Source organism: Symphalangus syndactylus, chromosome 13, assembly GCF_028878055.3.
Source record: "Symphalangus syndactylus isolate Jambi chromosome 13, NHGRI_mSymSyn1-v2.1_pri, whole genome shotgun sequence".
Lineage (NCBI taxonomy): Eukaryota > Metazoa > Chordata > Mammalia > Primates > Hylobatidae > Symphalangus > Symphalangus syndactylus.
This window is the reverse complement of record NC_072435.2, coordinates 20,802,938-20,830,937: the sequence shown is the minus strand read 5'-3', so window position 1 is coordinate 20,830,937 and position 28,000 is coordinate 20,802,938. Positions and strand designations below refer to the sequence as shown.

General features: G+C 46.8%; 2 protein-coding genes across 6 annotated transcripts in view; both read left to right on the top strand.

The window, feature by feature from the left end:
• Positions 1–28,000, top strand: part of LOC129461052 (zinc finger protein 587) — a 125,628-nt gene that overhangs the window by 60,830 nt on the left and 36,798 nt on the right. The window lies entirely within an intron of this gene.
• Positions 15–23,136, top strand: ZNF587B (zinc finger protein 587B). 2 transcript variants are annotated; one of them, XM_055239798.2, is made up of 3 exons: positions 15–3,910; positions 15,031–15,157; positions 16,833–23,136. In XM_055239798.2, exons 1-3 carry the CDS (start codon positions 3,875–3,877, stop codon positions 18,905–18,907), a joined length of 2,238 nt encoding a protein of 745 aa, XP_055095773.1. In that variant the 5' UTR covers positions 15–3,874; the 3' UTR covers positions 18,908–23,136. The 2 variants fall into 2 exon arrangements, with proteins under 2 accessions (XP_055095773.1, XP_063471346.1); XM_063615276.1 differs by lacking the exon at positions 15,031–15,157 and having other exon boundaries at positions 16–3,910.

The window sequence follows — 28,000 nt, the reverse complement described above, 5'->3', positions numbered from 1 at the left end:
CCTTCTGTGCCCTCAGGTCACCTCATCCTCACCCAGGTTCTAAACCAGCCAGGGAGCGGCTCCTGCTCACGGGTCTGTAACCAGTACCCGGCATAGGGACACTGAGGCCCTCGCGGGAGGGGTCCCTGTGTAACCGTCCGGTGGGTTCACCTTGCCAGCTGCCTAGACAGAGCCCATTTATGAAGACAGGGGAATTGCGATGGAGAAATAGTAATTCACACAGAGCCGGCTGTTCGGGAGACAGGAGTTTTATTATTATTCAAATCAGTCTCCCCGAGCATTCCGGGATCAGAGTTTTCAAAATTAATTTGGCGGGTACGGGCTTGGGAAGTGGGGAGTGCTGAACGGTCAGGTTGGACATGGATTTATAGAGGGTTGAAGTGAGCTTTTCATGCTGTTTTCTGTTCTGGGTGGGATGGCAGAACTGATTGACGCAGATTACCTGTCTGTATGTCGTCAGCTGATCCATCCAGTGCAGGATCTGCAAAATACCCCAAGCACTGATCTTAGGTTTTACAATAGTGATGTTATCTTCAGGAGCAACTTGGCGAGATTCAGACTCTTGGAGCCTGAAGCTACATGACCCCTAAAAGGTACTTTCTAATCTTGTAGCTAAACTGTTACTCCTGCAAAGGCAGGCTGGTCTCCAGGCAAGAAGGGGGTCTTTTCGGGGAAGGGCTGTTATCAATTTTGTTTCAGAGTTAAACCATGAACTGAATTCCTTCCCTAAGTTAATTCAGCCTGTGCCCAGGAATGAACAAGGACAGCTTAAAGGTTAAAAGCAAGATGGAGTTGGTTAGGTCTGATTTCTTTCACTGTCATAATTTCCTCAGTTATAATTTTGCAAAGACGGTTTCACCTGTATCTGACACCAGTGGGATGTGGTGGGGAGAGCGACAGGCACAAGGAGGGGCCTGGGCGATGGCCTGGAGATGGAGGGAGCTGGGAGGATGGAACCTGGGGTCCACAGGCACCTGTCGGGAACAACGTGTGAGGCGGAGGTACTCCTGGAAGAGCACGCAGGCTGAAGGCTGTGCATTCATCATGAGGATGCTAGAAGCCATGGAGAGTTTTGAAGAAAGGAGGGACATGATCCAAATCCAGGCTTTTAAGGTTTCCCAAAGGCCAATCAAAGGAAGAACATCATAGAGAGAGGGGATGAGGACTTTGGGGCCTTGGGAGGTTGAATCCTTTTTGTAGATCACATAGGTGGTAGAGACCTGGCTCCAGGGACAAGAAAGGGTTCAGGGAGGCCTGAGCTTATCAAATCCCAGGACATGTTTGTAATGTCTGCCTCTCCCCTCAGGCACTCCTGGCTGCAGAAACACTTAGGGAACCCACACAGGGAAGTGGAGGGTGTTCCATTCCCTCATTGGTCCTGACCCCATCCACAGGTTCTCTAGCTTGTGGTGTCCTGGGACTCTTAAGTGCCATTTTTTCAGTCCTTTGATCCGAGGACCCTGGAGAATCTCTAAACCCAGGATACTAAGGCCATGGAAGGTTATATGTAGGTAATCCCATTTCTGTCAACCAATGTAAACACCCTTGGAAGGTTAACCCAGAAGTTGCTACCAGGTTGTGAAATGCTTAGAGATAAAACGGATCAAAGTCAGGAGGTGATATTTACCACAGTTCTATCTGGCTACAGGCTTCATCTAGTTGGACCTTGTTGCGTAGACTGTGGGTTGAGGGAAGAGGAAGAAAGGTCAGAGATAAGGCTCCTGCCATAATCCAGGTGAGGGTTAATGGATCAGATATGTGGTAAATCACATGGGCCTGGATTCAGGATTCACTTTTTGTAAAAAGACAGCTAGGTTTTCTTTCTTTCTTTTTCTTATTTTTTTTTGAGACAGAGTTTCAGTGTTGTTGCCCAGGCTGGAGTGCAGTGGCATGATCTCTGCTCACGGGAACCTCCGCCTCCCAGGTTCAAGCGATTCTCTTGCCTCAGCCTTCCAAGTAGTTGGGATTCCAGGCATGAACCATCACACTTAGCTAATTTTTGTATTTTTAGTAGAGACGGGGTTTCACCATGTTGGCCAGGCTGGTCTTGAACTCCTGACCTCAGGTGATCCACCTGCCTCGGCCTCCCAAAGTGCTGGGATTACAGGCATGGGCCGCCCACACCTGGCCCTTATTTTTATTTTTTAGATAAGAGGTCTGGCTCTGTTGCCCAGGCTGGAGTGCAGTGGCACGATCTCAGCTTACTGCAGCTTCAAACTCCTGAGCTCAAGCGATCCTCCCTCTTCAGGCTCCCTAACCCTAACCCCAACCTTGGGGCAGCTGGGACCTCCGGCCTGCCCAACCACACCCTGCTAATATTTTTTATTTTTTGCAGACACAGGATATGGAGAAAAGAGATCAGATTGTTACTGTGTCTATGTAGAAAAAGAAGACATAAGAAACTCCATTTTTATCTGTATTAAGAAAAATTGTTCTGCTTGGAGATGCTGTTAACCTGTAACTTTAGCCCCAACCCTGTGCTCACAGAAATGTGCTGTATTGAATCAAGGTTTAAGGGATTTAGGGCTGTGCAGGATGTGCCTTGTTAACAATATGTTTGCAGGGAGTATGCTTGGTAAAAGTCATTGCCATTCTCCCTTCTCGATTAACCAGGGACACAGTGCACTGCGGAAAGCTGCAGGGACCTCTGCCAGAGAAAGCCTGGGTATTGTCCAAGGTTTCCCCCTACTGAGACAGCCTGAGATATGGCCTCGTGGGAAAGGAAAGACCTTATATCCCCCAGCCAGACACCTGTAAAGGGTCTGTGCTGAGGAGGAGTAGTGAAAGAGGGAGGCTTCTGTCTCCTGCTCATCTCTGGGAATGGAATGTCATGGTGTAAAGCTGACCATTCCCATTCGTTGCATTCTGAGATAGGAGAAAACTGCCCTGTGGCTAGAAGCGAGATATGCTGGCAGCAATACTGCTTTGTTGCTCTTTGCTACACTGAGATGTTTGTGTAAAGTGAAACTTAAATCTGGCCTACGTGCACATCCACCCACAGTACCTTTCCTTGAACTTATTCATGATACAGATTCCTTTGCTCACATGTTTCCCTGCTGACCTTCTCCCCACCATCACCCTGTTGCCCTGCCACACTCCCCTCGCCAAGAGAGTAAAAATGATGATCCATAAATACTGAGGGAACTCAGAGACCAGCGCTTCTGCAGGTCCTTGCATGCTGAATGTACCGATCCCCTAGGCCCGCTATTCTTTCTCTATACTTTTTCTCTGTGTCTTACTTCTTTTCTCAGTCTCTCGTCTCCACCTGATGAGAAATACCCACAGGTATGGAGGGGCAGGCCCCCTTCAACAGGATTTTGCTTTGTTGCTCAGGCTAATTTCTAACTCCTGGCCTCAAATGATCCTTCTGACTTGGCCTCCCAAACTGGTGGAATTACAGGCAGGAGCCACCATACCAGTCAGGATGCACATCTTAAGGATATTCATGAGGTGGAGCTGGGCTTTTCCTGCAGAAGCGCCTCTGGGAAGTGTGCCCTTTACCCTCCTTGTTACCTAGGGAACTACATTACCCAGAAAACTCCGCATAGAATGACAGCGTGGAAGAGCCATGAGGGCTCAGAATAAAAGCTTTACGTGTGTGCACGTGACAATGGGGCCGGACTTCCGGCGCCCTCTAGTGGCAGCCATTTTGATTGGTGTTGGGTTTATTTGTCGGAGAGGCTCCTGAGAGGTCTGCACTGCGGTGACTGAACCCAGAAGGCGGAGAGCAGTTGTCCTCCGCTGCACAGAGGCGACTCTGGAGCTCTGTGAGGGCGCCCAGCGTGACCCTCCCCTGGGCCAGGATAGGGACCGTTGTGCCCATATCTCCTGGCTGGTCTCCTTGTCCCGACCCTGCTTAAAACCACGTGGTTCGATGGCCGCGGCGGCCACGCTGAAGCTCTCCGCTCAGGTAATTGTGGTTCCTTCCCTGCCCTCAGGTCACCTCATTGTCACCCACAAGCCTGTAGTCTTGCAAGAAAGAGTCTTTGAGGTAGCAGAGCTGTAGGCAGCAGATGCTGAGTTTTTATTATGAGTGACTGTCAGGATGGCCCTTTTGAGCGCTGAAGGCCTAATATTTTATAGTCACAGAATCCTCTGGTGAGAACTGATAGTGGAAGAGTGTGCTTGTTGGTGACCTTACCTGGTTAGCTGCAGTCTTTATTTTTTATTTTTTTGAGACAGAGTTTCACTCTTGTTGCCCAGGCTGGAGTGCAATGGCGTGACCTCAGCTCACCGCAATCTCCGCCTCCTGGGTTCAAGCGATTCTCCTGCCTCAGCCTCCCGAGTAGCTGGGATTACAGGTACATGCCTCCACACCTGGCTAACTTTTTGTATGTTTAGTAGAGACGGAGTTTCTCCATGTTGATCAGGCTGGTCTTGAACTCCTGAACTCAGCTGATTCACCCGCCTCGACCTCCCAAAGTGTCGGGATTACAGGTGCGGGCCACTGAGCCCAGCTTATTTTTTTATTTATTTTTTAAGACAGAGTCTCAGTCTGTCGCCCAGGCTGGAGTACGGTGGCATGATCTCAGCTCACTGCAACCTCCGCCTGCCAGGTTCAAGCGATTCTGCTTCAGCCTCCCGAATAGCTGGGATTACAGATAACCGCCACCATGCCCAGCTAATTTTTTGTATTTTTAGTAGAGACGGGGTTTCGCCATGTTGCCTAGGCTGGTTTCAAACTCCCGAGCTCAGGCAATCCGCTCACCTCGGCCTGCAAAAGTGCTGGGATTACAGGCGTGAGCCACCGTGCCTGGCCGTCTTTATTTTTTTATTTGTTTACTAAACAAAACATCTTACCCTTGATAGCAGAGTGCCCTGTGAAATACAAACTGTCTTTTTCTTTTCTTTTCTTTTCTTTTTTTTTTTTTTTTTTTGAGACAGAGTCTTGCTCTGTTGCCCAGGCTGTAGTGCAGTGGCACGATCTCGGCTCACTGCAAGCTCCGCCTCCTGGGTTCACGCCATTCTTCTGCCTCAGCCTCCCAAGGAGCTGGGACTACAGGCGCCCGCCACCACGCCCGGCTAATTTTTTGTGTTTTTAGTAGAGACGGGGTTTCACCGTGTTAACCAGGATGGTCTCGATCTCCTGACCTCATGATCCTCCCACCTCAGCCTCCCAAAGTGCTGGGATTAGAGGCGTGAGCCACCAGGCCTGGCCCAACTTGTCTTTTTCTGTGACGGAGTTAGTTATGTCAAGTGTGCTCTATACAAGGGACAGCATCAAAGTCCAGATTTCAAAGGTTTTCCGAAGGCCAATCAAAGGAAGAACAGAGTGGAGAGAGGTGATGAGCACCTTGGGGCCCTGGGAGGTTCAATCTTTGTTGTAGATCACATAGGTGGTAGAGATGACATTTTACATTGAGGCATGCAGGTCAGACAAGCAGTCTGAGGTCACCTGACTCCAGGGCGAAGAAAGAGTACCTGAAGATCTCAGCTTATCACGTCCTATCAGGGACACATTCCTGTAATGTCTGCCTCCCCTCCAGGCACTCATGGGTATAGAAGCATTTAAGGAACTCAGAAAAGGAAGTAGAGAGTGTTCCATTCCCTCACTGGTCCTGACCCCGACCCATACATTCTCTAGTTTGTGGTGTCATGGGACTCTTTATTTTTTACTTTTTTAATATTTTCTTTTTTAAATTTTAAATTTTTGTGGATATATAGTAGGTTTATGTATTTATGAGTTACAGGAGATATTTTGATACAGGCAAGCAGTGTGTAATAATCATACTAGGGTTAATTGTGTATCCATCACCTGAAACATTTATCCTTTGTGTTTCAAACAATCCAATTATACTCTTTTTGTTATTTAAAAATGCACAATTAGGTTATTTTTACCGTAGTCACCCTGTTGTGCTATGAAATACTAGATCTAGTACTAGATACTAGTACTGCAGCAAACATGGGAGTGCAGATATCTCTGTGATAATACTGGCTTCCTTTTGATTTATACCCAGCAGTGGGATTGCTGGATTATATGGTAGCTTAATGTTTAGTTTTTTTTTTTTTTTTTTTTTTTGAGACGGAGTCTCGCTCTGTCGCCCAGACTGGAGTGCAGTGGCGCAATCTTGGCTCACTGCAAGCTCCGCCTCCCGGGTTCACGCCATTCTCCTGCCTCAGCCTCTCCGAGTAGCTGGGACTACAGGCACCCACCACCACATCCGGCTAATTTTTTTATTTTTTTGTATTTTTAGTAGAGACGGGGATTCACCGTGGTCTCGATCTCCTGACCTCGTGATCCGCCCGCCTCGGCCTCCCAAAGTGCTGGGATTACAAGCATGAGCCACCGCGCCTGGCCGATGTTTAGTTTTTTGAGGAACCCCCAAACTGTTCTCCATAGTTGTGGTACTAATTTCCATTCCCACCAACAGCGTACTAGAGGTCCTTTTTCTTCACATCCTCACCAGCATTTGTTGTTGCTTGTCTTTTGTACATATATAAGCCATTTTAATGGGGTGAGATGATGTGCATTCTCTTATGACCAGTGATATTGAGCACCTCTTCCTATACCTGTTTGCCATTTGTATGTCATTGTCTTCTGTTTGTATTTTTGAGACAGGATCTTGCTCTGTCACCCAGGCTGGAGTGCTGGACTGTGATGATGGCTCACTTCGACTGCTTGGGCTCAGGCTATCCTGCTACCTCAGCCTCCCAAGTGGCAGGGATCACAGGCATGTGCCACCTTGCCTTGGCTAGTTTTTAAACTTTTTTGTAGAGATGGGGGTCTCACTGGTTAAACAGGATGGTTACGAACCCCTAGGCTCAAGCGATCTTCCTGCCTCAGTCTCCCAGACTGCTATGATTACAGCTGGGAGGCATTGCTCCGGGCTGTATGTCTTCTTTTGAGAGATGTCTATTGAGATTTTTAAATGGGATTATTAAGAGTTTTTCCTATAGAGTTGTTTGAATTCTTTATATATTCTGGTAATTAATCCCTTTGCACATGGGTAGTTTGCAGATATTTTCTCCCATTCTGTGGGTTATCTCTTCACTTTGTTGATTGTTTTCTTTGCTGTGCAGAAGCTTTTTAACTTGGCTGGGCACGGTGGCTCAAGCCTGTAATTCCAGCACTTTGGGAGGCCAAGGCGGGTGGATCACGAGGTCAGGAGATTGAGACCATCCTGGCTAACACGGTGAAACCCCGTCTCTACTAAAAATACAAAAAATTAGCCGGGCGTGTTGGCGGGCGCTTGTAGTCCCAGCTACTCAGGAGGCTGAGGCAGGAGAATGGTGTGAACCCGGGAGGCGGAGCTTGCAGTGAGCCGAGATTGCGCCACTGCACTCCAGCCTGGGGGACAGAGAAAGACTCTGTCTCAAAAAAAAAAAAAAAAAAAGAAGCTTTTTAACTTGATCTGATGCCATTAGTCCATTTTTGCTTTGGTTGCCTGTGCTTGGAAGCTATTACTCAAGATGTCTTTGTCGGCCAGGCTCAGTGACTCACACCTGTATTCCCAGCACTTTGGGAGGCCGAGGCGGGTGGATCACCTGAGGTAAGGAGTTTCAGACCAGCCTGGGAAACATCGTGAAACCCCGTCTCTACTAAAAATACAAAAATTAGCTGGGCATGGTGGTGCACGCCTGTAATCCCAGCTACTCAGGAGGCTGAGGCATAGAATTGCTTGAACCTGGGAGACGGAGGTTGCAGTGAGCCGAGATTGTGCCACTGCACTCCAGCCTGGGCGACAGAGTGAGACTTCACCTTTAAAAAAAAAAAAGAAGTCTTTGCCCACTTCAGTGTTTTTTTCTAGTAGTTTCATAGTTTGAGGTTTTAGATTTAAGTCTTTTGTAATCTATTTTGATTTGATTTTTTTTTTTTTTTTTTTTTTTTTGAGACAGAGTCTTGCTCTGTCGCCCAGACTGGAGTGAAGTGGCGCGATCTCGGCTCACTGCAGGCTCCACCTCCAGGGTTCACACCATTCTCCTGCCTCAGCCTCCTGAGTAGCTGGGACTACAGGCACCTGCCACCACGCCCGGCTAATTTTGTGTATTTTTAGTAGAGATGGAGTTTCACTGTGTTAGCCAGGATGGTCTTGACTTTCTGACCTCGTGATCCACCCGCCTAGGCTTCCCAAAGTGCTGGGATTAAAGGCACAAGACACCGCGCCGGCCTTTTTTTTTTTTTTTTTTGAGATGGAGTCTCCCTCTGTTGCCCAGGCTAGAGTGCAGTGGTGCAATCTCTGCTTACTGCAACCTCTGCCTCCCAGGTTCAAGCAATTCTCCTGCCTCTGCCTCCCGAGTACCTGGGATTATAGTCATGTGCCACCATGCCTGGCTAATTTTTGTATTTTTAGTACAGATGGGGATTCACCATGTTGGGCAGCCTGGTCTCAAACTCCTGATCTCAAGTGATCTGCCCACCTGGGCTTCCCAAAGTGCTGGGATGACAGGTGTGAGCCACTGCACCTGGCCAATTCTATTTAATTATTTTAATTTCTTTGCCAAATTTATCTGATAGAATTCTGAATTCTTTCTCCATGTTTATCTTGAATTTCTTTGAATTTCCTCAAAATAGCTATCTTGAATTATGTGTCTGAAAGGTCACATATCTCTGTTTCTCCAGGATTGGTCTTTCATGCTTTATTTAGTTTGGTGTGGTCACATTTTCCTGGATGGTATTGATGCCTGTAGATATTCGTCAGTGTCCGGGCATTAAAGAGTTAGGTGTTTATTTTAGGCTTCACAGTCTGGGCTCATTTGTACCTGTCCTTCTTAGGAAGACTTTCCAGGTATTTGAAAGGACTTGGGTCTTGTTATCTAAGCTGGATCTACTTTAGGGGGAACCCCACACTCAGTAATGCTGTGACTCTTGCAGATTCAGAAAGCTATACCACCTTTGTGGTCTTGAGTAAGATCTGAAAGAATGCCCTGCATTAACAGGTAGAGATTCTTGTTGGGTCTTCCCTCACTTTCTCCCAGCATCCCTCTGTCAGTGCTGAAGTGCCTGAAACTGGGGGTTGGGACAGAAGCACCCCTTTAGCTACCACCACTGGGACTGTGCTGGGTGACAGCTGAAGCCAGCACAGCACTAGGTTTCACCTAAGGCTCCTGTAACCACTACATGGCTATTGCCTGTGTTCCCTCAAGGCCCTAGCCCTGTATACTCAGCAGGTGGCAAAGCCAGACAGGCTTATGTCCTTCTCCTTAGGATGGTGAGTTCCCCAGGCCTCAGGTTGGTATAGAGATGCCATCCATGAGCCAGGGATTGGAGTAAAAATCCTTAGAAATCTACCTGGTGTCCCTTTGCACTGCAGCTGAGCTGGCACTCAAACTACATGTTACAGTCCTTCCCACTCTTCCATCCCCTTTCCATAGGCAGAGCAGCCTCACTCTGTGGCCACCACCAGCACAGGCCCACAGGGAGTGCTGTCAGACTACCACTGAGGTTCCATTAAGGGCTAGGAGCTCTTCAGTCAGCTTGTGGTGAATGTTGCCTGGTCTGAGGCTCACTCTTCAAGACTCACCCAGGGCAGCCCAGCAATGTCATCCACGAGCCAAGGCCTGGAATGAGGGACCCCAAGAGGCTTCTTGGTGCTCTGTCCCTCTGTGGTTGAGCTGGTAGCTGAGGTGCAAGACAAGGTCCCCTTGACTTTTTCCTCTGTTATTCTCAAGCAGGTGAGGTCTCTGACCGTAAGCACCACAGCTAGCAGTGTGCTGTGAGCTAGCAGTGTGCTGTGTTATATCTGAAGCTGGCATGTCTCAGAGTCTCACCCAGTGCCATCGCATACTACCTGGGTACTGCTGCTAGTTATTCAGGGTCCAAGGGTTGTTTAGTCGGAAGGTGATGGGTCCTCCCATGACTGAGTTCTTCCCTTCAAGGCAGCGGGTTCTGTTTTGGTCCAGAGTGTGTCTAGAAATATTATCTGGGTGGGCCTGGAATGGGTCCTCACAACCCTGCCCAGTGCCCTATCCTGTGGCTGAGGTAACATCCAAAATGCAAGACAAAGTTCTTTTTGCTGTCCCCTCTCCTCTCCTCGAGTGGAAGGAAGGAGCCAAGTAGCCTGGGGTTGTGGGAGGGGTGGCATAAGCATGCCCTTAGCTACCCTAACTGGTGTCTCAGTAGGTTGTGCTCCCCCAACCCAACCAGGTCCACTGACTTGGAGCCCAGCTCAGCAGAGGACATGCCTAGGGATTGCAGTCCTTGTGGCCTCGATCGCCTTTCAAGTTTATTTAGGACTTCAGAGCCCTCCAGCCCTCAGTGGCAACGCTTGCCAGATCTCAAGTCCCGACCATTGGGGGTGGGCGATTCCCCTCTGGCTGGGCTGCTCCATATGCTCACTCCCTGGGTAGGTGTCCATTGAGTTCAGCCCAGTTTTGCTTTCTGCTATGACAGGAAGCACTGAGTTCCATGCAACGTCTGACAGTCACTGTGCTTTTCCTTCCCAGGAGCACAGATTCTCCACAACAGGCAGGCACTGCTGGGGGATGGGGAGGGGTGGCATTGGCAACTCAAGACTCTACAGCCCCTTTTAGTTCCATTTCCAGTAATACAAAATTAAATCCAGATACTGTGAGTGCTCACTTGATTTTTGGTTCGTACAAAGGTGATTTTTGTGTGTGTTGATAGTGTTTAAATTTGGTGTTCTGGGCCGGGCATGGTGGCTCAGGCCTGTAATCCCAGCACTTTGGGAGGCTGAGGCAGGCGGATCAACTGAAGTCAGGAATTCGAGACCAGCCTGGCCAACATGGCAAAACTACGTCTCTACTAAAAATACAAAAATTAGTTGGGTGTGGTGGCAGGCGCCTGTAATCCCAGCTACTTGGGAGGCTGAGGCAGGGAGAATTAGGGAGAATTGCTTGAACTCAGGAGGCAGAGGTTGCAGTGAGCCAAGATCATGCCACTGTACTCCAGCCATGGTAACAGAGAGAGACTCTATTAAAAAAAAATTGGTGTTCTGTTAAGGGTGTGATGGATGCTGCTTTCTATTCTGCCATCCTGCTCTGTTGCACCTCTGGAACTCAGTCCTTTCAATCGGGAACACTAGAGAAACCCTAAACCCTAGGCCCTAAGTCCATAACACAGGTTGTATGGAGGTATTCCCATTTCAGTGAAACTGTAAACACTTAGAAGGTCAGCCCTGGATTTGGTAGCAATATGTGAAATGCTCAGAGATAAAACTGATCAGAGTGGGGAGGTAATGTTACTTCAGTTCCGTCTGGCTCCACATTGGAGAAGGGAACATGGAGTTAAGGGAGGAGGAAGGAAGACAGCGTTGAGGCTCATTCTGTCATCCAGGTGATGTTTAATGGATGATTGTTGGCCAAGGAGATGTCGCTAGAATTGTGATTTACATTTGGTAAAAGAGCAGCTAGATTTTCTAATGTGGTTGGTAAGGACATGCAAGAGGGTTTCAGGTATGACGCTGGGGTTTTTTTGTTTTTGTTTTTGTTTTTTTTTAGGTGGAGTCTTGTTCTGTCACCAGGCTGGAGTGCAGCAGTGCGACCTCTGCTCACTGCAACCTCTGCCTCCCAGGTTCAAGCAATTCTCCTGCCTCAGCCTCCTGAGTAGCTGGGACTACAGGCACATGCCATCATGCCCAGCTAATTTTTGTAATTTTAGTAGAGACAGGGTTTAACTGTATTGGTCAGGCTGGTCTTGACTCCTGACCTCAGGTGATCCACCCGCCTCAGCCTTCCAAAGTGCTGGGATTACAGGCTTGAGCCACCGTGCCTGGCAACCCTAGGGTTTTTGGTCTTAGCAGCAGCAGTGATAGAAGCTGTATCAGCTGAGATGAGCAAGTTGGGAGTAGGCATAATAGTCACTGGGGATATAAGGAGGGTTGTTTTCACCATGCTCAGAGCCTGAGATGCTTGTCCACATAGGTTGGGATATCTGGGAAGGAATTGATATTGGAGACATCCAGTATATGATAGTTAATGTGTGGACTAAGGTGCGTTAGCCATGGGTCCCATTTTGGAGGGCACACTTCATAATAAGGTAGTAAATTTTTTAGGGATCCAGAAAGGACTGGTTGGAGGCTGAGGACTAGATGTTTTGCCTGGTTCCCTGGGTGACATTATTGGCATTTATAACCTGTGTTATGCATTCACACAGGAGAGGGAGGTAAGTGACAATGAATGTAGGGTGTGTCAGAGGGCATAGCTTGTCATGGGGTGGACTTCCGTGGAGATAATAGAGATGAGATGCAGGCAGAAGTACAGGAGCAATTGAGGGAAAGGTCATCATTGCCAAGGGGTTGGCAAGTGTAGCACAGAGGTGGAATAGGGTCATGGATAGCTGAAGCCACACATGGTTCTGTGTTGCTGTGGAACCATGCAAGGAGGCCTTCATAGAATTACTTGAGACCACCACTCCTTTTAGGATCCAATAGAATTGCAATTCTGCGGTAATAGTGGATCAGTTTGAATGGGCCATACACACTGGATGGTGTCAGCCATGATGTGATGTAAGGCCAAAAATGAAGGCCCAAAGTGATTTGCCACCTGGATGCCTGGTGATATTGGTATGACCACAAATGGCCTGAGTGCAAGTTTCTTCCCCATTTAACTCTCTTTTTATATATTTAAAATTCTTTCTCTCATGTATGTATGTAGAAACAGGGTCTTGCCATGTTGTCCAGGCTGTTCTTGAACTCCTAGGATCAAGCAGTCCTTCCACTTCAGCCTCCCAGAGTGCTGGGATTACAGGTGTGAGACACCTTGACCGGCCACTTCACTCTCTTAAGTAACATATCTGAACGGATGCCGTGCCTCACGCCTATAATCCCAGCACTTTAGGAGGCTGAGGCGGGTGGATCATTTGACATCAGGAATTTGAAACCAGCCTGTGCAATATGGTGAAACACCATCTCTACTAAAAATACAAAAATTAACCAGGCATGGTGGTACACGCCTGTAATCCCAGCTACTCAGGAGCTGAGGCAGAAGAATTGCTTGAACCCAGGAGGTGGAGGTTGCAGTGAGCCGAGATTGCACCACCCCACTCCAGCCTGGGTGACAGAGCGAGACTCCATCACACACACAAAAAAAGGAATGTATCCTAGCCTCTGAAGCCTTTCCATCGGTGGGACCAGGCAGAGTTCCTGTTATAGTTTGTAGTGAGTTTCAGTTCCATTTTTATGTCCAGAGTTATCCAAATAAGTCAATGGCATCCTCCTGAGGGAATCAGGCTATTACACTCTCTTCATCTTACAAAGCTTGCATGCCATGGCTGTGGTTGCTCTCTCTTATCCACAATCCAACCCCCATGTGGCTCTTTGTGGTGAGTGGTGTCCCTCTTATCAGGCTGTTAATATATTTGATACTTTTTTTTTTTTTTGAGATACGGTTTTGCTCTTGTTGCTCAGGCTGGAGTGCAATGGCACGATCTTGACTCACTGCAACCTTTGCCTCCCGGGTTCAAGCAATTCTCCTGCCTCAGCCTCCTGAGTAGCTGGGATCACAGGTGCCCACTACCACACTCAGCTAGTTTTTTTTTTTTTTTGATCTTGTTTTGTTTTGTTTGAGATGGAGTCTCGCTGTATTGCCCAGGCTGGGTTGCAGTGGTGCGATTTTGGCTCACTGCAAGCTCCGCCTCCTGGGTTCACACCATTCTCCTGCCTCAGCCTCCCGAGTAGCTGGGACTACAGGTGCCCACCACCACACCCGGCTGAGTTTTTGTATTTTTAGTAGAGATGGGGTTTCACTGTCTTAGGCAGGATGGTCTTGATCTCCTGAACTCGTGATCTGCCCGCCTCATCCTCCCAAAGTGCTGGGATTACAGGCATGAGCCACTGCACCCAGCCTAGTTTTTTGTATTTTTAGTAGAGACGTGGTTTCACTATGTTGGCCAGGCTGGCCTCAAACCTCTGACCTCAGGTGATCCACCCGGCTCAGCCTTCTAAAGCGCTGGGACTACAGGTGTGAGCCACTGTGCCTGGCTCAATACATTTGATTTGGAAACTGCTCTTGACGACATCTGTAGAATATCAGATGTCATTTATTTTACCAATATTGTAACCCTAGGGGGAGGTTTCAACCCACACTAGTAGAAGACAAAGGAGGAAATTAAGATACTTTAAGTTGGCCGGACACGGTGCCTCATGCTTGTAGTCCCAGCACTTTGGGAAGCTGAGGTGGTTGGATCACAAAGTCAGGAGTTCAAGACCAGCTTGGCCAACATGGTGAAATCCTCTCTCTACTAAAAATACAAAAATTAGCCAGGTGTCGTGGTGCACACCTGTAATCCCAGCTGTTCAGGAGGCTGAGGCAGGAGAATCCTCAGGGGAACCCAGGAGGCAGAGGTTGCAGTGAGCCTAGATCGTGTCATTGCACTCCCACCTGGGCGAAAGAGCAAGACTCCATCTCAAAAAAAGATACTTTAAATTGTGGCCAGGTGCAGAGGCTCATGCCTGTAATCTCAGTACTCTGGGAGGCCGAGGCAGATGGATCACGAAGTTGAGAGATCAAGACCATCCTGGCCAACATGATGAAACTCTGTCTCTGCTGAAAATATAAAAATTAGCCAGATGTGGTGGCGGGTGCCTGTAGTCCCAACTACTTAGGAGGCTGAGGCAGAAGAACCGCTGGAACCCAGAAGGCAGAGGTTGCAGTGAGCTGAGATCGTGCCACTGCACTCCAGCCTGGCGACAGAGCGAGACTCCATCTCAAACAAACAAACAAAAAAAGATACTTTAAGTTGTTTAAAGGCCAGAGAGAGGCCAGTGGTGTGTGTGGCAGTCAGCTGGGGATGGACGTGGATATGTACCTGGAAGTCTAAAGAATCAGGTGCATTCAGAGAGGGTATCTCTGATGTGCTGAAGATGCCACATTGGGCTTTCCATGACCTCGGCCATACTACGGGAAGTGCCTGTCAGGAGGGGGTGGACTTTATGTCACAGCCACCACATAGATACTTATTTGTTCAACTAACTATTGTTGTTGGTGGCTGTACCCCATGACCAGTGGGCCTGGTTTCTCCTATGTTTGAGGACCTTGAGAGGAGGATGTGCGAGAGTAGATGTGTGGGAGAGATGGATTGTGATACCTCAGCATAGGGGCGGTTTGTAGTTTCATCTGTTAACATCATAACAGGGCACAGTGACTTTTGAAGACGTGGCTGTGAACTTTACCCAGGAGGAATGGAATCTCCTTAGTGAGGCTCAGAGATGCCTGTACCGTGATGTGACGCTGGAGAACCTGGCACTTATGTCCTCCCTGGGTAAGTTGCTCACACTCAACCCTGTGACCTGAGCTAGTCTCTGTTCCCCCCTCTTTCTCCATTGGCAAGATTTTCTCATGTCAGGAGCATGGACACAGCTTCCTGCTTCAGTTCTATGGGTAGGTTCTTGGTTGGTAGGACTGAGGTGTACATACTGCCCTACTCCTTTCTTGGAGCAGCCCCAACACCTGCTGTAATTACTGCAGGCTCCCAGGGAGGGATTCATAGTCAGAAGCCCACCTTGTTAGTCCTGTGGATGTTTGGGTGTCCTTGTCCAGATTTCAGGTTCCTGTGTACCCAGAGTCTACTTCCTTTCTCTAGCTGCTATTTTCTTATGCCTTCCTGTGGCAGGAATTGCCTTCACAGACTACATCACTGCCTACATAGACCAGAGGATGTTCTTACAAGACCTTCTTTAGAAATTCTCCTTGAAATACTCAGTTTTTTTCTCTTGTGGGCTTTCATGGGCTGAGTTGTTCTGAGGCAATGTTGGCTGTTCTCTTGTTCTGTCTTTCCCTTAGTTTGTGCATCATTCATTTCCATGTATTTGGTCATCCTTCTGGTGGGAGGCACAGTCCTCCATTTGATCCAGAAGCTGCAAATGAATTCAGCCTCAGCATTATGGGCTCAGAAGGAATGAGTGCCTCAAGAGTGGCACCCTGGGCCAGGTGCAGTGGCTCATGCCTGTAATCCCAGCACTTTGGGAGGCCCAGGCAGGTGGATCATGAGGTCAGGAGTTCAAGACAAGCCTGGCCACGATGGTGAAACCCTGTCTCTACTAAAATACAAAAATTAGTCGAGCATGATGGCATGTGTAATCCCAGCTATTCAGGAGCCTGAGGCAGAGAATTGCTTGAACCCAGGAGGCAGAGGTGGTGAGCCCAGGTCATGCCACTGCACTCCAGCCTGGGCAACAGAGCGAGACTGTCTCAAAAAAAAAAAAAATGAGTGGCATCCTGGAGGAGGTCATGGAGTCAGGGCTTTATTGAAAGCATACCAGCAACCTATTCTACTTTAGTAGTATTTTTGTGGCAAGAGAAGTCGGCACACATAATTTGTCTTTTCTTCCTCATTCTTGAGAGAATCACACTTGTCACTTCTATATCTTATCACTTCTACTCTTTTTTTTAACCTTTGACCTACGTGTACGTGAACTTGTACCCTAATATCCATTCTCCTATCTAATCTTCACATCTCTGGACCCCAAACCTCATCCATTTTACATATGTCACCATTTGCAGTGTTCTCCAGTATTTGCATAGAGGTTTGTGTTAGCAAGTATATACATTTTGTTACAAACTGTCCTCGAGCAGTAGCTGCTGTGTTGTGCTTGTGTTTTCCTTGTCCTGGACAAATCCCTCTCTACAGCACTCACATGTCATGAGGACATAAAGTTCTGCAGATGAGTGCTTTGCAGATGTGGGAATTGTAGACCCTGCCTGTACTCCCTGTGTTACATACATGGTTGTGTCCTTTATCCTATGAGGCTTCCTACACTCTGTGACCTTTATAGTCCAGTAATAATAAATAGCACCATCTTCCACCCGAAGCCAACATTCTGTTCCTCCAAGTATTTCCTTGGAGTAATTCCTCAGTTTGTCAGATACACTTGTGGGTGGTCTGTGCCTTCCCACCAGAGTTAACATGCACTTCACCAGCATTTTCTTGCTTTCAGGTTGTTGGTGTGGAGTGGAAGATGAGGCGGCACCTTCTAAGCAGAATATTTATATACAAAGAGAGACTCAGGTCAGGACTCCTATGGCAGGTGTGTCTCCCAAGAAGGCCCCCCACTGTGAGATGTGTGGCCCCATCTTGGGAGACATTTTGCAGGTGGCACATCATCAGGGAACACATCACAAGCAGAAACTGCACAGGTGTGAGTCCTGGGGGAATAAATTGTATGACAGTGGAAACTTTCATCAGCACCAGGATAAGTACATTGGAGAGAAGCCCTACAGAGGCAGTGTTGAGGAGGCGTTGTTTGTGAAGAGGTGTAAGTTCCATGTGTCAAGGGAATCATCTGTCTTCAGTCAGAGTGGGAAGGACTTTTTGCCCAGGTCAGGATTACTCCAGCAGGAGGCCAGTCACACTGGGGAGAAGTCAAACAGCAAAACTGAGTGTGTGTCTCCCATTCAGTGGGGGGGAGCTCACTATAGCCGTGGAGAATCCATGAAACATTTTAGCACCAAACATATACTCAGTCAGCACCAGAGACTGCTCCCTAGAGAAGAATGTTATGTGTGCTGTGAATGTGGGAAATCCTTTAGCAAATATGTTAGCTTCAGTAATCATCAGAGAGTTCACACTGTGAAAAGACCTTATGAATGTGGAGAATGTGGGAAATCCTTTAGCAAATATGATACCTTGAGTAATCATCAGAGAGTTCACACTGACAAAAAACATTATGAATGTGGAGAATGTGGGAAATCCTTTAGCAAATATGTTAGCTTCAGTAATCATCAGAGAGTTCACAGTGAAAAAAGACCTTATGAATGTGGAGAATGTGGGAAATCTTTTAGCAAATATGCTAGCTTGAGTAATCATCAGAGAGTTCACACTGACAAAAAACATTATGAATGTGGTGAATGTGGGAAATCCTTTAGCAAATATGCTAGCTTCAGTAATCATCAGAGAGTTCACAGTGAAAAAAGACCTTATGAATGTGGAGAATGTGAGAAATCTTTTAGTCGAAAGAGCAGCCTCATTCACCATCAGCGATTTCACACTGGAGAAAAACCTTATGGGTGTGAAGAATGTGGGAAATCTTTTAGCTTAGAAGGATATCTTAGGCGCCATCAACAAGTTCACGCTGGAGAAGGACCTTACGCATGTGGAGAATGTGGGAAATCTTTTAGTTCAAACATGAACCTTAAGAGCCATCAGCGCATTCACACTGGAGAGAGACCTTACAAGTGTGGAGAATGTGGGAAATCTTTTAGTCGGAAGCCCAGCCTTGGTTATCATCAGCGCATTCACACTGAAGTAAGACCTTACAAGTGTGGAGAATGTGGGAAATCTTATATTTCAAAGGGGCACCTTAGGATCCATCAACGCATGCACACTGGAGAAAGACCTTACGAGTGTGGAGACTGTGGGAAATCTTTTAATGAAAAAGGACACCTTAGGAGTCATCAGCGAGTTCACACTACAGAAAGACCTTATAAGTGTGGGGAATGTGGGAAATGTTTTAGTCACAAGGGTAACCTAAGTCTACACCAGGATGGCCATACTAGAAAAAGGCCTTATATGTGTTGGGAATGTGGAAAATTGTTTAAGAAGAAGTCTCACCTCCTTGTACACCAGAGAATTCACAGTGGAGAAAAGCCATATGCATGTGAGGCTTGTCAGAAATTTTTTAGGCACAAGTGCCACCTCACTGCACACCAGAGAGTTCACACTGGAGAAAGGCCATATGAATGCAATGATTGTGGGAAGTCATTTACCCACAGCTGTGCATTCATTGTTCATAAGAGAGTTCACACTGGTCAGAAGCCTTATGAGTGCAGTGAATGTGGGAAATCTTTTGCTGCAAGCTCCTATCTTACTAGTCACAGGAGAGTTCACACTGGTCAGAAGCCTTATGAGTGCAATGAATGTGGGAAGTGTGTTGCTGGAATCGCCAATCTCACTAATCACAGGAGAGTTCACACTGGAGAAAAGCCTTATGGGTGTAGTGAATGTGAAAAAAAATTTAGGAAAAGCTCTTCACTTCATTACCATCAGAGAGTTCATGAAAGAAAGGCCTTATAGGCTGGGCGCGGTGGCTCACACCTGTAATCCCAGCACTTTGGGAGGCCGAGGCGGGTGGATCACGAGGTCAGGAGATCGAGACCATGGTGAAACCCCGTCTCTACTAAAAATACAAAAAAAAATTAGCCAGGTGTGGTGGCGGGCACCTGTAGTCCCAGCTACTCGGAGAGGCTGAGGCAGGAGAATGGCGTGAACCTAGGAGGCGGAGCTTGCAGTGAGCCGAGATTGTGCCACTGCACTCCAGCCTGGGTGACAGAGCAAGACTCCGTCTCAAAAAAAAAAAGAAAGAAAGGCCTTGTGAGTGCAGTGAATGAGTCCAGTCTCATTAAATACAGGAGAGCACACACCTGAGTAAGATCCCGCGATTGCAGCAAATGTGGAAAATGTTTACCCGAAAGTCTGCTCTCCTTGGACAGTGGAGAGTTCACACCAGAGAAAAGTCCTTACAAGTAAAATAAATTGGGCAGTTTTGTAGCCACACCTCTGTATTCCTTCAGGATTATATTTAACACTGAATGAAGACCTTACTAGTATGGCAAATATAGGATATTTATCCAGAAGTCTGGCTTCAAAACTCACAGGAGAGTTGTCACTGTGGATATGCCTTTTGAGTGTAATGTTTGCAAAAAAGCGTTGTGCCTTCTCTCATTGAATCCTAGAACACTGAGATGAGAAAAACACTGTAGATGTATAGGTTAGATGTATAGGGAATGTTATTATTTTTTCCTTTTTTTGGAGAGACGGTCTCACTCCATCACCCATGCTGGAGTGTAGTGCTGCAATTGTAGCTCACTGCATCCTCTGCCCCTTAGGCTCAAGTGATCTCACCTTAGCCTCCATGTAGCTGGGTCCACAGGCATGCACATGATGCCTGACTATTTTCTCGTATTAGTAGAGATAGGGTTTTACCATGTTTCCAGGCTGGTATCAAACTCCTGAGCTCAAGCAGTCTGCACACCTCAGCCTCCCAAAGTGCTGAGATTGTAGGTTTGAGCCACTGTGCTCAACCAATTATGTTTTTCTATGTAACATGGGAGGAGATCCTTTGAGGGTACCATGTGCCCAAATTGAGAAAACTCCAGGCATGTGGCATCTGTATTATGTTTTTTACTATGCCCTGTTATCTTGCTAGACTTATGTGACTAACACTTATCTGGCAAAAGCCATTACATCTCAGCTATTTGTAGGTGCCCACATTGCATCCTTCACCTATTTCATATTCCAGAAGTATATTTTGGTTGTCTGCCATTCACGGGGTTTGTTTGTTTGGTTGGTTTTTTTCTTTTTTTGGAGACAAAGTCTCACTGTCACCCAGACTGGAGTGCAGTGGTGTGATCCCGGCTCATTGCAACCTCTGCCTCCCGAGTTCAAGCAATTCTCCTGTCTCAGCCTCCTGAGTACCTGGGATTACGGGTGCCTGCCACCACGCCCAGGTAATTTTTGTACTTTTAGTAGAGACGGGGTTTCACTATGTTGGTCAAGCTGATCTTGAACTCCTAACCTCGTGATCCACCTGCCTCGGCCTCCCAAAGTGCTGGAATTACAGGTGTGAGCAACTGTCTGGCCTTTTTAAAAAAATTTTAAATTTACATTTTTTGTAGAGACAGGGTCTTGCTGTGTTGCACAGGCTGGTCTCAAACTGCTGGTCTCGAGTGATCCTTCTGCCTGGCTTCCCAAAATGTTGGGATTATAGGCATGGCGTGAGTCACCATGCTGGGGCTTTTTTATTTCTTTAATTTTTACTTCCTGATCTACTCACAGAAGGATTTGTTGAGTAGCCTCAGCACTTCTTGCTTTTTCATTTCTTTCTGATAAGTTACACCATGGACCTTCCCCATTTTTGTCCCAGAGGACTCTTGTGCTGACTTGAAAAGATGGACTATTTTGGCTAAGCATGGTGACTCATGCCTGTAATCCCAACACTTTGGGAGGCCGAGGTGGGTGGATCACAAGGACAGGAGTTCGAGACCAGCCTGGGCAATATAGTGAAATCCTGTCTCTTCTAAAAATACAAAAATTAGCCGGGCATGGTGGCGCTCCTCTACTCCCAGCTACTCAGGAGGCTGAGGCAGGAAAATCGCTTGAACCCTGGGAGGTAGAGGTTTTGGTGAGCTGAGATCGCACCACTGCACTCCAGCCTGGGTCCTGCTACCTTGAAGGACAGCATAGCTAAACTGTGTGGCTCAAGGGACAGCATGAATGCAGAATATAGCTTTCTCCACTTGTGGCCTATTTGCATAGCTGCCCAAGGCCTCCAATGGACAACTTCATGGCTTTGTGGTTTTCATCTGTAGCATGGATAGTACAGATTGTGGGTTCATAGGTGAGCTGGGTACAGGGCAGTTTTTATAACAATCTCTGGTGGGTTTTTTATTTTAGTGTCAATACCACACTGAAAGATTGGTGACTTTTTTTGAACCAGACAAAATTCTCTCTTATGAGATATATTGCATTGTGCTCAGCACTGTTGAGGGAACTCTGTTCAGCAGATCTTACAAGGCACACATGTGCCCTGATATCCAGAATTCTGTAGGGCAACATCACAGGTTGTAAGGCTATAGGGTGAAATTATAATTTTATGGTTACTTAGTTACTGCATTTATAGTCAGCAGAGGGGACAGCAATAAAGTTTTTGAAATACATCTTTTTTTTTTTTGAGACACAGTCTCACTCTGTCACCCAGGCTGGAGTGCAGTTGCACCATCTCGGCTCACTGCAACCTGTGCCTTCTGGGTTCAAGCGATTCTCCCACCTTAGTCACCCAAGTAGCTAGAATTACAGGTGTGTGCCACCACACCGCTAACATTTTGTATTTTTAGTAGAGACAGGTTTCACCATGTTGCATAGGATGGTCTTGAATTCAACTCTTGAGCTCAGGTGATCTGCTCACCTCTGCCTTCCAAAGTGCTGGGACTACAGGTGTGGGCCGCTGTGTCTGGCTGAAATGTGTATCTTTTTTTTTTTTTTTTTTTTTTTTTTGAGAAGGAGTCTCGCTCTTTCACCCAGGCTGGAGTGCAGTGGCACGATCGCGGCTCACTGCAGGCTCCGCCCCCCCGGGTTCACGCCATTCTCCTGCCTCAGCCTCCCGCGTAGCTGGGACTACAGGCGCCTGCCACCTTGCCCGGCTAATTTTTTGTATTTTTAGTAGAGACGGGGTTTCACTGTGTTAGCCAGGATGGTCTCGACCTCCTGACCTCGTGATCCGCTCGCCTCAGCCTCCCAAAGTGCTGGGATTACAGGCGTGAGCCACCGCGCCCGGCTGAAATGTGTATCTTTTAAAGGAGTGTCCACAGTTATCCAGTCACTATGTCTGTGATGGATAAGCAGATACAGCAATTCTCAGGACTTCCATAATGATGAATGTTGTGTAGCTAAGCTTTGGTCAGAGGAAATAACCTAAAGGTTTTGTGAATTCATGTAATCTTTTCGGCTGGTCACCTTAAGGTAACTCTTGTATTAACAGGAGGAACAGGATAGGGAAAAAGATCTCAGTTCAGTGATGTAGCTTTGTGACCAGCCAGCGATCCAGTTCAATCAGGTAGAAATGACCTTCCTGCTACATCAATATTTGCTTCTATGGAGGCTAGTTTCCCCACTCAGGGCATGAGAAGAATTGGTAGAGTCAATATAGAATTGCTAAGCCTGTCACCAAAAGTAATGGCAAATCTGTATTTTTCTCTTAAACCATATTATAAAAGCTGTAATAAGGTATAGGCTGAGCATCATGGCTCATGCCTGTATTCTGAGCACTTTGGGAGGCCAGGGAAGGCAGATTCGTTGAGACCAGTGTGTGGAACATGGCAAAACCTTGTCTCTAGGAAAAATAGCCAGGTATGGTGGCATGTACCTTAGTCTTAGTGATGTGGGAGGATTGCTTGAGTCTGGGAGGCAGAAGTTGCAGTGAGCCAAGATTGCAACGCTGCAGTCCAGCCTGGGTGATAGAGTGAGACCCCATCTTAAAAATAAAATAAAGATATAAATGACATTCAATAAAGTATGCATATTTGAGCTGTAGGATAAGTCTTGAATTTTATTATAATCCCATGAAACCATCATCAGAGTCACAATAATGAATTTATCTAATCTATCACCTTTGTATTTACTTGGAGCCTTTATAAAGTTTTTCTCTCTGCTCTCCAAACAACCGTTGATTTACTTTGCTGTATGATAGAGTACTTTCCATTTTCTTGAATTTTCTGACTGATGTAATAAAGTGTTTCCTCTTATAATCCCTGGGTGCTCTCCTGCATCATGCTTATTTTGATGTCAATGTAGATATATGAGTTGATCATTCATTTTATGTTGCTGAGAAGTATAGTCTGCCATGAAATGTCATTGTATATTCATTCATCCATCCATTTATGGATATTTTAGTTGCTGCTTACTTTTTTTTTTTTAAAGACTCTGTCTACCAGGTTGAAGTGCAGTGGTGTGATTTTGGCTCCTTGCAACCTGCACCTCCCAGGTTCAAGTGAGTCTTCCACCTCAGCCTCCCACATAGCTGGGATTACATATGTGAGCCACCATGCCCAGCTGTTTTTTGTATTTTTAGTAGAGATGGGGTTTCACTGTGTTACCAGGTTCATCTCAAACTCTGGGCCTCAAGTGATCTGCCTGCCTTGGCCTACCAAAGTGCTCAGATTACAGGCCTGAGTCGTGAGCCACTGCACGTGTAATTGATTCTGAGGCTGGGCACGATGGCTCACACCTATAATCCCAGCACTTTGGGAAGCCCAGGTGGGTGGATCACTTGAGGTCAGGAGTTTGAGACCAGGCTGGCGGACATGGTGAATCCCCATCTGTACTAAAAATACAAAAATTAGCCACCCATGGTGGTGCATGCCTGTAATCCCGGCTACTCAGGAGGCTGAGGCAGGAGAATCACTTGAACCCGGGAGGCAGAGGTTACAGGGAGCTGAGATCACATCACTGCACTCCAGCCCGGGCAACAGAGTGAGACTCTGTTTCAAAAATAAAAATAAAAAACATTTATTCGGAGATAATCCCAGTTCCCAGTTTGAAACTATTCCTGCAGTCGCTGGAAAATAATAACCACTTTCTTGTAAGTAGATAAAATTTTGGAGCTCAGATGCTGTGTTTATATTGTTATTCAGATGGCGTTTTTTACCTGTGTTTTAATTGTGAAAGTTGTAGCCACTGATATGTGTACCACAATGGCATTGGTTAAGTTGCTCTTCCTTTGAGATAGATGTCAATGTGATTAAAGAAATTGAGTACACCTTAGCATATGGATTAAGAAACATGTTGATGGCCGGGCGCGGTGGCTCACGCTTGTAATCCCAGCACTTTGGGAGGCCGAGGCGGGCGGATCATGAGGTCAGGAGATCGAGACCACGGTGAAACCCTGTCTCTACTAAAAATACAAAAAATTAGCCGGGCGTGGTGGCGGGCGCCTGTAGTCCCAGCTACTCGGAGAGGCTGAGGCAGGAGAATGGCGTGAACCCGGGAGGCGGAGCTTGCAGTGAGCCGAGATCGCGCCACTGCACTCCAGCCTGGGTGAGAGAGCGAGACTCCGTCTCAAAAAAAAAAAAAAAGAAACATGTTGACATAGTGATCCTCATAGCGACATAGATCAACAGGACTTGTGTTCTGAGCACTGGTCATGACCCTGCTTATGATGAAACAGGCTCTGGTCAAAACAGGATGCACTAAAGAAATCAGCTGAAAGCAGTAAAACTAAGATGGCAAGAACATGAACTCTAGTTACCCTCATTGCCTCATGGCTCATTATATGCTCATTATAATGCATTAGCATGCCAAAAGGCACTCCCACCAGCACCGAGGCAGTTTACAAATGCTATGGCAATGCCCATAAGCTACCTCATGTAGTTTAAAAGAGAAGGAACCCCTGGTTCTGGGAACTCTCCAACCTTTTCTAGAAAGTTCATGAATAACCCACCTCTTATTTAGCACATAATTAAGGAGTAGCTATAAATATAGCTAGCCAACAATCCACGGGTGCTACTTTGCCTGTGGAGTAGCCCCGCTCTTGTCTGTGGAGCAGCCATTTTCCTGTACTCTGTTGCTCTCATAAACTTGCTTTGCCTTCACTTTACACTCTTGGCTTGCTCTTGAATAATTTCCTTTATGAAGCCAAGAACTCTCCTGGATTGAGCCCCAGTTTTAGGATTTGCTAGCATCAGTAGAGCAATTTTCTGTGGGAGCCAGTGGCCAACTGCCAGCTTCACTACCTGCTTCAGAGTGTACCAACATCTGTCTATTTCCCTGTCATTAGATCTTTATTTTTATTTTATTTTTTTGAGAAGGAGTCTAACTCTGTCGCCCAGGCTGGAGGGCAGTGGCGCGATCTCAGCTCATTGCAACCTCTGCCTCCAGAGTTCAGGCGATTCTCCTGCCTCAGCCTCCCGAGTAGCTTGGACTACAGGTGTCTGCCACCATGCCCAGCTAGTTTTTTTTTTTTTTTTTTTTTTTGAGACGGAGTCTTTCTCTGTCCCCCAGGCTGGAGTGCAGTGGCGCGATCTCGGCTCACCACAACCTCCACCTCCTGGGTTCACGCCATTCTCCTGCCTCAGCCTCCCAAGTAGCTGGGACCACAGGCGCCTGCCAACACGCCCGGCTAATTTTTTGTATTTTTTAGTAGAGACGGGGTTTCACTGTGTTAGCCAGGATGGTCTCGATCTCCTGACCTCGTGATCCCCCCGCCTCGGCCTCCCAAAGTGCTGGGATTACAGGCTTGAGCCACCGCACCCGGCCCGCCCAGCTAGTTTTTTAACACAGGTTTTCTGTGTTAGCCAGGATGGTCTTGATCTCCTGACCTGTCCACCTCGGCCTCCCAAAGTGCTGGGATTACAGGTGTGAGCCACCATGCCCGGCTAATGTTGGTATTTTTATCAGAGATGGGGTTTCACCATATTGGTCAGGCTGGTCTTGAACTCCTGACCTCATGATCCACCTGACTTGGCCTCCCAAAGTGCTGGATTATAGGCATGAGCCACCTCACCCAGCAAATTATTTATTTATTTTTTATTTTATTTTTTTTTGAGACAGAGTCTCACTCCTGTTGCCCAGGCTGGAGTGCAATGGCATGATCTTGACTCACCACAACCTCCACCTCCAGGGTTCAAGCAATTCTCCTACCTCAGCCTCCCGAGTAGCTGGAATTGGAGGCATGCAGCGCCATGCCTGGAAAATTTTGTACTTTCAGTAGAGACACGGTTTCTCCGTGTTGGCCAGACTGGTCTCGAACTCCCGACCTGAGGTAATCCACCTGCCTTGGCCTCCCAAAGTGCTGGGATTACAGATGTGAGCCACAATGTCTGGCTTTTATTTTTATTTTTTGTGGGTATATAGTAGTGTATATATTTGTAGATTACATTAGATATTTTGATATAGCCATGCCATACGTAATAATCACATAGGGTAAATGGGGTCTCAATCACCTCAACATTTATTCTCTGTATTATAAACAGTCCATTTATACTCTTTTAGTTATTTTTAAATGTATGATTAAATTATTTTGACTATAGCCACCCTGTTAATGGTAGCAAATATTAGGTCTTATTCATTTTTGCTCACTGTTTTTTGTACCCATCCTGTCATCATGTCTTATGGAGAATTTTCTTTTGTTCCCAACAAAACAGTGAAACTCACAAAACTGTAATGATTCAGTCTACGTGAATTTAAAGAGCAATCAATACTTAATGTTCTCAGCTCTCAGTGCACACATTGTAAGTCTGAATGATGCCAATGATATGGCCGCTTAGATAAGTAAAGTTTAGGAGCATCTCAAATAGTATTTTTATTCTCTGGGTGCAGGATGAGCTTCCTGGAGTCTGATGTGATACCTATTTGATGCTTTTACAAAGAATCAGTAGTCTTCCTCCCTTGAGGTGTGAGCAGGGCTTTCAAAGGCAGCCCTCACAGTGTCACATGGTCTGCATTTGGCTTGCTCTTAGAGGATACCACCATTGTTGGCTGAGAGCTCTGAGAAGTACTTTACCCAGAAGGCGCTAGTTGCAAGGCCCAGGATGAGGGATTTCTGGGCATGCTTGTCAGGCCAGGGAGTACTGGGTTGGGACTGAGAAGGCACAAGAAGAGTGGTCACCTCTGCTCCCAAGTGGCAGGTCTGAGGCTCATAGGCACTGGCTGGGGTGATGCCTGCTCCACCCACAGTTGATGGCAGCAGCCACACTGAGGGACCTAGCTCAGGTAAATGCGGTGTATTACAGGCTTCACCCCAGGTAGAGTAATACAGGTAAAGGAAACAACAGGTGCAAAGGCTTGGAGGTGCATCTGAGCCATGAACATTTCAGAACATGGTAACCATGTTGTGTCATGATCACATAAGTCCAGAAGTTTAAGACCAGCCTGGACAACATGGTGAAGCCCTGTCACTCCAAAAAAAAAAAACAGCCCTAGTAAAAACTGAAGATGAGCCAGAGTCACAACTGTATTGGTTGTCTTAGGGGTTGTGCCTTCAATCTGAGTGTCCTGGGATATATGGCGGGTTGAGCCACCAGCCAAACCATATTTTATTTCTTAACGAAACCAGAAATAGGCAAAATACATTTGAGAAGAAGAAAATGAGTTGCCAGTCATAGTACTTTGAGAGGCTGAGGTGAGGGGATTGCTTGAGCCTAGGAGTTTAAGGCCAGCCTGAGCAATGTTATGAGATCCTGTCTCTACAAAAAATTTTAGAAATTTGGTAGGTGTGCTGGCATGTGCCTGTAGTCCCAGTTATGCAGGAGGCTGGAGTGGGAGGACGCTTCAGCCCAGGACGTTGAGGCTACAGTGAGCTATAATTAAGCTATGGCCCTCCTGGCTGGGTGACAGAGCAAGACCGTTTCTCTAAAAATAAATAAGAATTTAAAAAGCAAGCAAAATATATAAATAGATGTTTTACTAAAGAAGGCACACCCACTTATAAAAAGGGGTAAAAATTTAAAAGACTATTCATATTCTCAGCCAGGCACGGTGGCTCACATCTGTAACCCCAGCATATTGGGAGACCAAGGCAGGCAGATCACGATGTCAGGAGATTGAGACCATCCTGGCTAACAGCATGAAACCCCATCTGTACTAAAAGTATAAAAAATTGGCCAGGAGGGCCGG

Coding starts and splice junctions, on each gene's coding strand:
- ZNF587B (XM_055239798.2), top strand. CDS start 3,875: ATGGCCGCGGCGGCCACGCTGAAGCTCTCCGCTCAG. Junction 3,911..15,030: donor CGCTGAAGCTCTCCGCTCAG/GTAATTGTGGTT, acceptor ACATCATAACAG/GGCACAGTGACTTTTGAAGA. Junction 15,158..16,832: donor GGCACTTATGTCCTCCCTGG/GTAAGTTGCTCA, acceptor TCTTGCTTTCAG/GTTGTTGGTGTGGAGTGGAA.